The sequence below is a fragment of the Salmo salar genome, chromosome 18, assembly GCF_965601325.2.
Source record: "Salmo salar chromosome 18, fSalSal1, whole genome shotgun sequence".
NCBI lineage: Eukaryota > Metazoa > Chordata > Actinopteri > Salmoniformes > Salmonidae > Salmo > Salmo salar.
The window spans coordinates 87,434,864-87,449,626 of NC_138308.1; the positions used below are offsets into that span (position 1 = coordinate 87,434,864).

At 40.8% G+C, this 14,763-nt stretch overlaps 1 protein-coding gene across 2 annotated transcripts in view; it reads right to left on the reverse strand.

Moving 5' to 3' along the window:
- The window catches only part of LOC106577901 (IgGFc-binding protein), a 115,939-nt gene that overhangs the window by 19,416 nt on the left and 81,760 nt on the right, over positions 1 to 14,763 (reverse strand). For both annotated transcript variants that reach the window (XM_082965277.1, XM_082965276.1), the window contains exons 82-94: positions 12,944 to 13,089; positions 12,429 to 12,572; positions 8,963 to 9,070; positions 7,469 to 7,638; positions 6,086 to 6,288; positions 5,820 to 5,961; positions 5,092 to 5,339; positions 4,635 to 4,812; positions 4,353 to 4,461; positions 3,997 to 4,091; positions 2,016 to 2,192; positions 510 to 712; positions 127 to 271 (exon numbers count right to left, since the gene is read on the reverse strand). In XM_082965277.1, coding sequence (XP_082821403.1) covers positions 127 to 271; positions 510 to 712; positions 2,016 to 2,192; positions 3,997 to 4,091; positions 4,353 to 4,461; positions 4,635 to 4,812; positions 5,092 to 5,339; positions 5,820 to 5,961; positions 6,086 to 6,288; positions 7,469 to 7,638; positions 8,963 to 9,070; positions 12,429 to 12,572; positions 12,944 to 13,089 — 2,068 coding nt within the window. The remainder of the gene's footprint in view (positions 1 to 126; positions 272 to 509; positions 713 to 2,015; positions 2,193 to 3,996; positions 4,092 to 4,352; positions 4,462 to 4,634; positions 4,813 to 5,091; positions 5,340 to 5,819; positions 5,962 to 6,085; positions 6,289 to 7,468; positions 7,639 to 8,962; positions 9,071 to 12,428; positions 12,573 to 12,943; positions 13,090 to 14,763) is intronic.

Here is a 14,763-nt window from a genome sequence, read left to right on the forward strand (position 1 = left end):
ATCAATTATATTTTTTTGTCCCAGTAACAGTTCTGAAATATAGAACAAAGACAACTGAGCCTGATAATGAAATAGTGACATGCTATTTGAAGGGTGTTAAAGGTCTACAGTGGGTGTGGTATTTACCTGTTGAGACACACCCCAGCTCTCCCTCCAACACCTTACACTCCTGGGCGGGGCTACACTGCCACGGCTCACAGGTCATGTTGTTGCCAGGGTTACACCTACAACGCTCCGAACAGTCCAGCTCAGTGAACCAACTGTCTCCCACCTAGGACACGCACACACATACAAATCTGCCACAGCAATACGAGCTAGCCTTAAACATAGTCTACCAAATGTAGAGTGCTAAAAGCTAAGCTGTGCTTTTGCAAACAGAGGCTCAAACTAAAACTATTTCAAACGGTTTATGAGATGACTTGAACTCTAGCTAATGTTATTCCCACGAGTTCCAGGCATCGTATTGACTTCTGTGAAAGCAACGATAAAACAGTGACTGTCTTGCTTACCGGTCTATAGTTGTTATCCTCGTCGGTGCAGCCACACTGGCTGGGTGGGACACACTTGTCTCCGCTGAGGAGCAGTCCGAGGTCACACACACACCCCTCTACACAGGGTTGGTTACAGGTGGAGTTGAAAGTAGGGTTCTGACAGCTGGAGGGACAGGCGCTACCACAGGGCTCGTAGTGGCTACCTGGGAGACACTTCAGAGCTGGAGGAGAGATGGAGGACATCAAGGTTCATCTCAATAAAGGTTGTATGATGCTTTCTAACATTCCCCTGAAGGACACTTCAGAGCTGGGGGAGAGATGGAGGACATCATGGTTCATCTCAATAAAGGTTGTATGATGCTTTCTAACATTCCCCTGAAGGACACTTCAGAGCTGGGGGAGAGATGGAGGACATCAAGGTTCATCTCAATAAAGGTTGTATGATGCTTTCTAACATTCCCCTGAAGGACACTTCAGAGCTGGGGGAGAGATGGAGGACATCAAGGTTCATCTCAATAAAGGTTGTATGATGCTTTCTAACATTCCCCTGAAGGACACTTCAGAGCTGGGGGAGAGATGGAGGACATCATGGTTCATCTCAATAAAGGTTGTATGATGCTTTCTAACATTCCCCTGAGGGACACTTCAGAGCTGGGGGAGAGATGGGGGACATTGGTTAACCCTAATAAAGGGTTAACCAATGTACAGTAATATATGTACAGTAATATACAGATACAGTAACATACAGATACAGTAACATAGAGTTACAGTAACATACAGATACAGTAACATAGAGTTACAGTAACATACAGATACAGTAACAGAGTTACAGTAACATACAGAAACATACAGATACAGTAACATACAGATACAGTAACAGAGTAACAGTAACATACAGATACAGTAACATACAGATACAGTAACAGAGTTACAGTAACATACAGATACAGTAACATACATATACAGTAACACAGTTACAGTAACATACAGATACAGTAACATACAGATACAGTAACATAGAGTTACAGTAACATACAGATACAGTAACATACAGATACAGTATGTTACAGTATATTGACAGGTTTCTTAGTAGATTCACAGCCTTGTGTTTTACATAGAGAAGACACAGGTGTGTGTTACAACAGAAGGTAAAGTTGTAAAGATTGTTTCTTGGTGTGTGACTTACGACAGGTGTGTGTGTGTGTGACTTAAGACAGGTGTGTGTGTGTGACTTACGACAGGTGTGTGTGTGTCTGTGTGTGTGTGTGTCTGTGTGTGTGTGTATGTGTGTGTGTGTGTGTGTGTGTGTGTGTGTGTGTGTGTGTGTGTGTGTGTGTGTGTGTGTGTGTGTGTGTGTGTGTGTGTGTGTATGTGTGTGTGTGTGTGTGTGTGTGTGTGTGTGTGTGTGTGTGTGTGTGTGTGTGTGTGTGTGTGTGTGTGTGTGTGTGTGTCTTAAGACAGGTGTGTGTGTGTGTGACTTACAACAGGTGTGTGTGTGTCTGTACGTGTGTGTGTGTGACTTACGACAGAAGGTGTTGTTCCTCCATGCGATGGGTACTCCAGCCAAGGCACACAGGTCAGCGTAGCTCTCTATAGCCTGGCACAGAGCCACCGTCTCCCCTCCTGTAGCACACTGGTCATACACACAGTTCTCCTGGTAGATGTTGGGGGGAACCCCCGCATGGCACGGCTTGAAGATACCTGGGACAACCATGGAGAATGATTGGTGATAAATGGTTTTAGTGAAGGGGGAGACTGAAATATACATTACAAGAAAGAAAATATGTTTGAGCATAGGATTTTCTTTCAAATCTAGACAGTGTGTTCATACAGTGCATTTGGAGTATTCAGACCCCTTGACTTTTTCTACATTTTGTTACGTTACAGCCTTATTATAAAATAGATTAAATAAAAAAAATCCCTCATTGATCTACACACAAAACCACATAATGACAAAGCGAAAATACGTTTTTAGAAATTGTTGTCTATTTATTTACTAACTAACAGAAATACCTTATTTAAATAAGTATTCAGACCCTTTGCTATGAGACTCAAAATTGAGCTCATGTTCATCCTGTTTCCATTGATCATGTTAGAGATGTTTCTACAACTTGATTGGAGTCCAATTGTGGTAAATTGAATTGACTGGACAGTATTTGGAAAGCCACACACCTGTCTGTATAAGGTCCCACAGTTGACAGTGCATGTCAGAGCAAAAACCAAGCCATGAAGTCGAAGGAATTGTCTGTAGAGCTCCGAGACAGGATTATATCGAGGCACAGATCTGGGGAAGGGTACCAAAAATGTCTGCAGCATTGAAGGTCCCCAAGAACACAGTAGCCTCCTCATCTTTAAATGGAAGAAGTTTGGAACCACCAAGACTCTTCCTTGAGCTAGCCGCCCGGCCAAACTGAGCAATCGGGGGAGAAGAGCCTTAGTCAGTGAGGTGAGTAATAACCTGATGGTCACTCTGACTGAGCTACAGAGTTCCTCTGTGGAGATAGGAGAACTTTCCAGAGGGACTTTTTCTGCAGCACTCCACCAATCAGGCCTTTATGGTAGAGTGGCCAGACGGAAGCCACTCCTCAGTAAAAGGCACATGACAGTACGCTTGGAGTTTGCCAAAAGGCACATAAAGACTCTCAGACCATGAGAAACAAGATTCTCTGGTCTGATGAAACCAAGATTTAACTCTTTGGCCTGAATGCCAAGCGTCACATCTGGAGGAAACCTGGCACCATCCCTACGGTGAAGTGTGGTGGTGGCAGCATCCTGCTGTGGGGATGTTTTTCAGTGGCAGGGACCGGGAGACTAGTCAGGGAAAGATGAACGGAGCAAAGTACAGAGAGATTCTTGATGAAAACCTGCTCCAGAGCGCTCAGGACCTCTGACTGGGGCGAAGGTTCACCTTCCAACAGAACAACGACCCTAAGCACACAGCCAAGATAATGCAGGACAGGCTTCGGTACAAGTCTCTGAATGTCCTTGAGTGGCCCAGCCAGAGCTCGGACTTGAACCCGATCAAAAATCTCTGGCGAGACCTGAAAATAGCTGTGCAGCGACGCTCCCCATCCAACCTGACAGAGCTTGAGAGGATCTGCAGAGAAGAATGGGAGAAACTCCCCAAATACAGGTGTGCCAAGCTTGTAGCGTCATACTCAAGAAGACTCAAGGTTGTAATCGCTGCCAATGGTGTTTGAACAAAGTACTGAGGAAAGGGTCTGAATACTTATGTAAATGTGACATTTCAGTTTTTTATTTGTAATACATTTGTAAAAATGTCTAAAAGCCTGTTTTTTCTTTATCATTATGGGGTACTTAGTGTAGATTGATGAGGGGGAAAAAAACTATTTAATCAATTTTAGAATAAGTCTGTAACGCAACAAAATGTGGAAAAAGTCAAGGGGTCTGAATACTTTCCGAATGCACTGTGTATGTGTGTGTGTTTGTGTGTGTGTGTGTGTGTGTGTGTGTGTGTGTGTGTGTGTGTGTGTGTGTGTCTCACCGTTAAGGTCACTGATCATCCCACAGCTGGTAGGTTTCACAGCCTCTGCCTCCACCTTGGGATCACACTCCTCCTCTCCTCCACCGTGGGTACAGCTGACAGGGACCGAGGGATGGAGGGATTAAAGAAAGCGATGAACGTCAAAGACATCACTGTCGAGGAGTGAAATGAAATCTCCATGGAGACAGACCGGTAGAAGGTCACGTTTGATAGAAAACAGTGGGATCTTGGCTGAATGTAAAAGTCTGGCTCTGGTAACCGAGTTCAGACTATAGTACTTCCTGAAAAATACAAGATAAACAAAACCACTCAATTCATGAATGCAAAAGAAACAGAAACAGGTGTGTGAGACTCACTCGGTGCGGTCGTCGGGCACCTGCCAGCTCTCTCCCAGCTCGTTGGTGTTGACGGCTGGTTTACCATCTGGTTTGATGTTGTCATCACCAGGTTGGTCATTGAAGTTTCCTATTAGACAGACAATCACCAAATAATTACAGAATCACTATCCACTCAATTAGGATGTTTTGAATCGTTATTTTCTCATCCTAAGGGCGGGTGTACTACTGCAGGTTTCCTTGTCTGTCAATCAACTAACTGGTCATTGATATATTGATTATCTGTTGATGAACCGTTCTTACCACAAAGTCCACAGAGCTGTCCGTTGTAGAAGGAGGGCAGAGTGACGTCAGCGTGGTGGTTACCATCGAACCTCACCCGCAGGCCAAAGGTCGTCTCCAACACAACAAACTTCCCGCTCAGGTAGATCTTCACCCCACTGGTCAGAGTCACAGGAGGGGTCACCAGGGTACCGTTAACCTGGGAGAGGGGCAGAGAGCAACCAGTTTGATTAAACGCCTTGACGCTAAAAACTGACAATACAGTGCAGCGTTGAATATTATTTTTGATATATTTCGGTATTTCTTTACTGGTGAAAGGCATTACCACCTTCCATCTTCTACACTGCGAAGCCTTTTTCTGACACTTTGGCTGCATAATTTATATATAAATAAATAATATAAATAAACTAAAATGTGGGAAATGTAACATTGTGGTGAAGTCAAACTGTAGCGCTGATCTATCCATAATCCTCCTCACCTGTATTTTGCGTCCCTTTCCCAAGATGACGGTCATCCCGTAGACCTTGACCATGACGGCTCGGACGTACGACACCTTCTTGTTGCTGCCTCGGTGCTCATTCTGGGTGTCGACAGTGAAGTACGGCAAGCCGGAGGACTCATCGCACGGCTTGGTGAGAGTGTAGGAGCAGGAACCCATGAAGTTATGCACCTTTTTATCGAAAGAGGTGTAGTGAGGGTCGCCCTGTACAGTGCAGATACCTGTTTCTGTGGGTAGACGAAGGAGAGATGGAGGGTAGAGTTTAGTTATAGTTTATTGTATTGAATTAATTTATGGTTGTGACGTTCTTAAATGTGTTGTAACTCATGTGTGTTGTAATTATTGTACGTTGTAATTATTGTACGTTGTAAATCATGCGTGTTGTAATTCATATGTGTTGTAAATCATATGTGTTGTAAATCATGCGTGTTGTAATTCATGTGTGTTGTAATTCATGTGTGTTGTAATTCTTGTGTGTTGTAATTCATGTGTGTTGTAATTCGTGTGTTGTAATTCATGTGTGTTGTAATTCATGTGTGTTGTAATTCATGTGTGTTGTAATTCATGTGTGTTGTAATTCATGTGTGTTGTAATTCATGTGTGTTGTAATTCGTGTGTTGTAATTCATGTGTGTTGTAATTCATGTGTGTTGTAATTCATGTGTGTTGTAATTCATGTGTGTTGTAAATCATATAACTGTATAGTACCCAGTGGGTAACATCCTAACTCCCCGTCCTGCAGGCCACAGCTCTCTGCCGGGGTACAGGTGGTGTTGTGACACTGTAGCACCCCTCCACCCAGACACACACACTTCTCCTTACAGCCCTCCATGTACCAGGCGTCCCCCACCTGAAACACACACATTATGGGGAGTCTACAGTTCAGTGGTATTTAACCAGACGTCACATTGAGATTTGACATTATTAAACAGTATTAAACCTTCACGAAGGTGAATCACAGGAGGGTTACTCACGGGATGGTAATCTCCAGAGGAGTTGACACAGCCACAGTCTTTAACAGGAACACACTTGTCGTCACTCAGGATAAAGCCAAGGTTACACTCACACCCCTCCACACACACCTCGGAGCAGCCAGGGGGGCCGCTGACACCCAGACATGTCTCTGGACAGGAGCTCACACACATGGAGTAAGAACTGTTGGGAGGACAGGCCAGGGCTATAGAGGTAGAGGAGAGAGCAGAAACGGGTCAGTACAGGAAGGTCTTCTGAATCATAAAGCAACTAACAGTTCCAAACATGATCAAGGAAGGACTGTAATATTGGGATCAATTGAGAAACATATTTGCACTGCAACTGTGTGACTTCGGCCTGTGTGCCAGGCTGAGAAATCAGATTCTGCTTCTCCTATGGAAAAGCTCCAGCAGACTCCGAAGGTAGTGTGACGGTGTGACCTGCCAAGTAATTTCCAATCAGTGCAGACGAAGGGGAGGAGACGAGGACAGGATTGTTTTTAAAGAAGCACTAGTTTTTAACTTTTGCTGTTGAAAAGAAATATCCCAAGTATAAATACAATAATGAGCACACCTTTAAAGGGGCAATCTGCAGTTGTTACATACATTTTTTGATAAATGAATGATATTTACCCATTGATTCTTGAAGAATATAACTTACAAATAAATGCCTCATGAGCTTAGTCGTACCCCATCAGAACCCCAAATATAAACGGGTTTTACTCCAATGTTTGTAAACAAAGAAAATGAAAAATAAACAACACTATATAGCCTCAAACCATGGTTAAAACTATCATTCAAGCCTTGTATCCATAGCTCTGTCTAGAGACTTGAGAGTGATTACATTTCTCCAACCCCATCCTTCAGGTTTTTTTTCCTATGTTTTCTATTTCTATGTTGTCAGGGTCTAGTTTTGTATTTCTATGTTGGGGATTTGTTTGGGATGATCTCCAATTAGAGGCAGCTGGTCCTCGTTGTCTCTAATTGGAGATCATACTTAAGTAGGGTTTTTTCCACCTGGGTTTGTGGGAGATTATTTCTGAGTTAGTGTATGTTTCTACTCTGCGTCACGGTTTGTTGTTTTTGTTCTCCAGTTTATTTATGTATTGCATAGTTTCACAGTGTAAATAAAATGTGGAACGACACACATGCTGCACTTTGGTCCGCTTCTCCTTTCGACAACCGTGACACTCTGTCTATGGTGTCTGCGGTGTCTTCAGTGTGAGACAGAAATCAGCAGAAGTCTGGCTCTCTCCGAGGGTGGACCTTGACCTCGGAACCTCCCCAATTCACTCCCATTCAAAACAAAAAAATGTTCTCACTACTGAACACAACCCTGGTCTATTGTGTGACTAAATGTCTGTGATGTCTATATATGAGACTCACGGCAGAAATCTGGCTCCCTCCAGGGGTGGACCTTGATCCCTGCGCTCAGGCAGGCGTCGGTATACACCTGGAGCTGGTCACACAGCATCTGCTGTTGGCCCACGAAGCGACACATGTCATACACACAGCTCTGGAAGAACGGACTAGGGTCCACCAACGCTATGCACTCCCTGTTGGGGGTGGGGGGAGGATAAAATGCAGAGAAAGTAAGGGAATGAGTGAAATGTGTGACAAGACAGGGGGATTTGAGAAAGAAAGAAAGAAAGAAAGAAAGAAAGAAAGAAAGAAAGAAAGAAAGAAAGAAAGAAAGAAAGAAAGAAAGAAAGAAAGAAAGAAAGAAAGAAAGAAAGAAAGAAAGAAAGAAAGAAAGAAAGAAAGAAAGAAAGAAAGAGTGAAGGAGAGAGGGAGAATAAGAGAGAAAAATAAATACACTGAGTTATATGAGCTTCACTCCAAAACGCTGTATATCCATTTTCAGAAATGTTGGTAAATTAGCTTTTATTGTTTTAAAGAAATTATGAAAGAGATTGGTGTGTTTTTTTCACTATGTAATCATTGTATCGGGTTGTTCAATGACAGACATGTATTTGTTTGAAATCTATCACTTGATGGTTTCATTTCAGAGACAAATAATCATGTTTCTTGCAAAATACTATACATCCGCCTCACTCTGAGAGAAATAAGTAATACTGCTAGGTTTTACACAGCCAAATGTAACAAATAACTACATTTTATATAAAGAGCTGTACAAATTATATATTTGTTACCACAATATTAAAAAAGAAAACAATAATTATAATTCAATATAGCAACATGAGATATGTATGTAGAACATTTGCATTTGACATTTTAATCATTTAGCAGATGTTCCTATCCAGAGTGACTTACAGTAAGTGCCTTCATCTTACGATGGCTATGTGAGCTATGTAAGACCGCATATCACAGTCAAATATACACGATACGAGCATTACTTTCCAGCTAAACAATGGATATGTAGCGTTTTGCAAAAAAAACACATTTTCATATACATCTAAAATCTATTAATAAAAAAATCTGAGAACAGTAATGCTTTACACACACATGAAGGTACCCATAAGCAATCATTTCTGATGATTGTGAAAGATTTGTGAAAATGTAAAAAAAAAAAAAAAAAGTGAATATAGCGATTTGGAATGAAACTCCTCAAGTATATTTTCACATATATAGTCCAAAACTTTAAATTCAATTAATTAAATCTGCATTATTTTCAAATAAGCATTGATTTGTGATGAAAAAATACCAATGTGAAAAGTTGGTGGATATAGCGTTTTGGACATAAATTCTTCTTATAGAACCTTAAATCACTTTCTCTTTACATACTATATGGGGTGAGTACTGAGTTAATATTCTGTATGAATACATTTTCGTGTCAAATGGTCAGTTAATCCCTTATGGAATTAATTGACACATAAACAAACATTACAATAATTCAGAGTTGTTAGTGTTCTTGCTCACCTGAAGGGTCCTTTGGTGTCAGTTAATTTCCCACAGTTCTCAGGTTTGGAAACTTCTGCCTCCAGTGAGGGATCACAGTGTGGATCTGGGTTGGTGTCGGGTTTGCATCTGTGGAAACACAATTTTAAAACCTGTTAAGGTGTAGGGGGCAGTATTTTCACGGCCGTATAAAAAACGTACCCTATATGAACTGGTTACTACTCTTGCCCAGAAACGAGAATATGCATATTATTAGTAGATTTGGATAGAAAACACTCTGAAGTTTCTAAAACTGTTTGAATGGTGTCTGTGAGTATAACAGAACTCATATGGCAGGCTGAGAAAATTCCAAGCAGGAAGCGGCCTGTCTGAGAATTTGTAGTTCTTCTTTTGATTCTCTATCGAAACTACAGTATCTGTGGGGTTACGTAGCACTTTCTAAGGCTTCCATTGGCTGTCTAAAGCTTTCAGAAAGCGGATTGAGCCGTCTCCTGTCTCTGGGCAGAGTATAGTAGCTCAGTTTCTCAGTGGTCTGCCTGGGGACAAAGAGATTGGATATGCGCCGTTTTTTCTTTTCCTCTTTGAATGAATACACTATTGTCCGGTTGGAATATTATCGCTATTTTATGAGAAAAATACCATAAAAATTGATTTTAAACAGCGTTTGACATGCTTCTAGGTACAGTAATGGAACATTTAGACTTTTTTTGTCTCGATATGCGCTCGCGCGTCACCCTTTGGATAGTGACCTGAATGCACGAACAAAACGGAGGTATTTGGACATAACTATGGATTATTTGGAACAAAAACAACATTTCTTGTGGAAGTAGCAGTCCTGGGAGTGCATTCTGACGAAGATCAGCAAAGGTAATACAATATTTCTAATACTAAATCTGAGTTTAGTGTGTCCCGAACTTGGCGGGTGTCAAAATAGCTAGCCGTGATGGCTGAGCTATGTACTCAGAATATTGCAAAATGTGCTTTCGCCGAAAAGCTATTTTAAAATCTGACATAGCGATTGCATAAAGGAGTTCTGTATCTATAATTCTTAAAATAATTGTTATGTATTTTGTCAACGATTATGATGAGTAATTTTGTAAATTCACCGGATGTTTTTGGTGGGAATGCATGTTCTGAACATCACACGCCAATGTAAAAAGCTGTTTTTGGATATAAATATGAACTTGATTGAACAAAACATACATGTATTGTATAACCTGTTAGGGCTAGGGGGCAGTATTGACACGGCCGGATAAAAAACGTACCCGATTTAATCTGGTTACTACTCCTGCCCAGTAACTAGAATATGCATGTAATTATTGGCTTTGGATAGAAAACACCCTAAAGTTCCTAAAACTGTTTGAATGGTGTCTGTGAGTATAACAGAACTCATATGGCAGGCAAAAACCTGAGAGGATTCTATATGGGAAGTGGCCTGTCTGACAAGTTGTTGTTCATCTGGGCTCTTTTTATTGAAGACTGAGGATCTTTGCTCTAACGTGACACTTCCTACAGCTCCCATAGGCTCTCAGAGCCCGGGAAAAAGCTGAACGATATCGAGGCAGCCTCTGGCTGAAACACATTATCGCTTTTGGCATGTGGCCGATCAGAGTACTATGGGCTTAGGCGCGTGCACGAGTCGACCCCGTGCTTTATTTTCTTTCGTCTGTTTACCTAAATGCAGATTCCCGGTCGGAATATTATTGCTTTTTTACGAGAAAAATGGCATAAAAATGTATTTTAAACAGCGGTTGACATGCTTCGAAGTACGGTAATGGAATATTTAGAATTCTTTTGTCACGAAATGCGCCATGCTCGTAACCCTTATTTACCCTTTCGGATAGTGTCTTGAACACACGAACAAAACGCCGCTATTTGGATATAACTATGGATTATTTTGAACCCAACCAACATTTGTTATTGAAGTAGAAGTCCTGGGAGTGCATTCTGACAAAGAACACCAAAGGTAATAACATTTTTCTTATAGTAAATCTGACTTTGGTGAGTGCTAAACTTGCTGGGTGTCTAAATAGCTAGCCCTGTGATGCCGGGCTATCTACTCAGAATATTGCAAAATGTGCTTTCACCGAAAAGCTATTTTAACATCGGACATATCGAGTGCATAGAGGAGTTCTGTATCTATAATTCTTAAAATAATTGTTATGCTTTTTGTGAACGTTTATCGTGAGTAATTTAGTAAATTCACCGGAAGTTTGCAGGGGGTATGCTAGTTCTGAACGTCACATGCTAATGTAAAAAGCTGGGTTTTGATATAAATATGAACTTGATTGAACAAAACATGCATGTATTGTATAACATAATGTCCTAGGTGTGTCATCTGATGAAGATCATCAAAGGTTAGTGCTGCATTTAGCTGTCTTCTGGGTTTTTGTGACATTATATGCTAGCTTGAAAAATGGGTGTCTGATTATTTCTGGCTGGGTACTCTGCTGACATAATCTAATGTTTTGCTTTCGTTGTAAAGCCTTTTTGAAATCGGACAGTGTGGTTAGATTAACGAGAGTCTTGTCTTTAAAATGCTGTAAAATTGTCATATGTTTGAGAAATTGAAGTAATAGCATTTCTAAGGTATTTGAATAACGCGCCACAGGATTCCACTGGCTGTTACGTAGGTGGGACGATTTCGTCCCGCCGGCCCTAGAGAAGTTAACATAATGTCCTAGGAGTGTCATCTGATGAAAATCATCAAAGGTTAGTGCTTCATTTAGCTGTGTTTTGGGTTTTTGTGACATATATACTTGCATGGAAAATGGCTGTGGGATTATTTTTGTCTATGTACTCTCCTAACATAATCTAATGTTTTGCTTTCGCTGTAAAGCCTTTTTGAAATCGGACAATGTGGTTAGATTAACGAGAGTCGTATCTTTAAAATGGTTTAAAATAGTCGTATGTTTGAAAAATTGAAATTATTGCATTTTTAGGTTTTTGTACTTCGCGCCACGCTCTACCATTGGATATTGGCTAGGCGTTCCGCTAGCGGAACGTCTAGCCTCAACATTAATAAACAATAAAAAAAAATGGAAAGACAATACCATTTTATAATATAATGCACAATACACTTATTACCCCTTAAAGTGTACACACAGCTCCCAAACTGTTGCATATTACAAGTGTACACTTAGTTCCCAAACTATTGATATTACAAGTGTACACTAAGTTCCCAAAAACTGCATATTACAAATGTACACTCAGTTCCCCAACTATTGATATTACAAGTGTACACGCAGTTCCCAAACTATTGATATTACAAGTGTACACTCAGTTCCCAAACTATTGCATATTACAAGTGTACACTCAGTTCCCAAACTATTTCAGTTCCCAAACTATTTCAGTTCCCAAACTCTTGCAAGTGTACACTCAGTCTCAAGTGTGTACTTAAGTTCTACTACATACATTAATGGCAGAAATATTCCCGACTTCATCAGTCAATATTCCCAAAGAAAATTCCCTCATAACTCCCACTCACGTGACATCCTCATCTTCCTCGGTCTTCCAGCTGTTTCCAAAGTCCTTGGAGCTGGTAACCTGGGATCCATCCGGCTTGGTGAAGTCGTTGTTAGGGTTACCGTCGTAGTCGCCGCACAGACCACACATCTTGTCAGAGTAGGAGCTGTGTTGACCAAGACACACGACACAGTAGATTAGATACACAGCACAGTGGATTAGTTCAAAGGTCAAGATACAAAGACATAAAACTGGTGGATTACTAGAGAGATCATATTACAAAGTTCATAATAGTTATTAGAACAGAAATGGTTTCTATATGATTTCTACAGAAATGGTTTCTATATGAATAATATTAAATCATAAGTCATGATGATAAATCATTTGCAATAGTATTGATACATTTATCACATAGATATGGCACAAAAGTAGTACACTATAAAGGGAATAGGGCGTAATTTGTTTGAGATCGGCCTTGTTGAAAAAGGAAGATACTAGATTCTAATTCCTGTGCCCACTTCTTGTGTCTGTGTGTACCTGGGCACTGAGATCTGGGCGTAGTGGTTTCCGTCCCAGCGCACCTTGAGGCCGAACGGAGTCTGCAGCGTGACGTACTGACCCGCCAGTGATAGAGAGATGAGCGGAGAGGGGGAGTGAGGGAGGGACACTCGCTTTCCATTCACCTGTCGAGAGAGAGAGAGAGAGAGAGAGAGAGAGAGAGAGAGAGAGAGAGAGAGAGACAGCGTTAGCTACACAGACAGAGGATTTTGATGTTTGAGCTCTGTTAAGGATAAGACAGACATAATTCTAGGAAAGACTTTGCTGATCTGTCGAAAAAGAAAAAAGTAGAGGTGAAGATGAGGTCTTACTGAAAGACAGATTTAAAGGGTTACTGATAAAAGAGACGACGATGATGATGATGATGATGATGATGATGACGGAGGGAGGGAGAGAATAGATAAAAAGAGACAATGAAAGAGAGAGAAAGAGAGATAAAAGGTGCATTACGAAGGGGAAAAAGGCTTTGGGTGAATCATCACGGCATAATATTGCTGATCCTCAGCTTAAGGGAGAGATGGAGAACAAGAAAGAGATAACAGAGTGATACCACCACATCTGTGACGTGGAATGTGAATGACATAAACATGTATGAGAAAGTGTTATTACATGTTAATAACTGTGTAAGTGTCATAATTCTATGTTATTAACTGTTTGATAACATGTATTTATTCTGGGGAGTTTTTCCTAGTCAGTGCTTCTGCTTTAACCTGTTAGGGCTAGGGGGCAGCATTTGCACGTCTGGATAAAAAAAATGTACCCGATTTAATCTGGTTACTAATCCTACCCAGTAACTAGAATATGCATATACTTATTATATATGGATAGAAAACACTCTAAAGTTTCTAAAACTGTTTGAATGGTGTCTGTGAGTATAACAGAACTCATTTGGCAGGCAAAACCCTGAGACATTTTCTGACAGCAAGTGGATACCTGATGTGTTGTATTGACTTTAAACCTATCCCATTGAAAAACACAGGGGCTGAGGAATATTTTGGCACTTCCTATTGCTTCCACTAGATGTCACCAGCCTTTACAAAGTGTTTTGAGTCTTCTGGAGGGAGATCTGACCGAACAAGAGCCATGGAACGATGATGTCCCATTAGACACCTGGCGCGCGAGTTCATGTTGGGTACCCTCGTTCCAATACGTTATAAAAGAGTATGCATTCGTCCACCTTGAATATTATTCATGTTCTGGTTAAAAAAGGCCCTAATGATTTATGCTATACAACGTTTGACATGTTTGAACGAACGTAAATATATTTTTTTCCCTCGTTCATGACGAGAAGTCCGGCTGGCTTAGATCATGTGCTAACAAGACGGAGATTTTTGGACATAAATGATGAGCTTTTTTGAACAAAACTACATTCGTTATGGACCTGTGATACCTGGAAGTGACATCTGATGAAGAGAATCAAAGGTAATGGATTATTTACATAGTATTTTCGATTTTAGATCTCCCCAACATGACGTCTAGTCTGTATCGCAACGCGTATTTTTCTGGGCGCAGTGCTCAGATTATTGCAAAGTGTGATTTCCCAGTAAGGTTATTTTTAAATCTGGCAAGTTGATTGCGTTCAAGAGATGTGAATCTATAATTCTTTAAATGACAATATAATATTTTACCAATGTTTTCTAATTTTAATTATTTAATTTGTGACGCTGACTTGACTGCCGGTTATTGGAGGGAAACGATTTCCTCAACATCAATGCCATAGTAAAACGCTGTTTTTGGATATAAATATGAACTTGATAGAACTAAAAATGCATGCATTGTCTAACATAATGTCCTAGGAG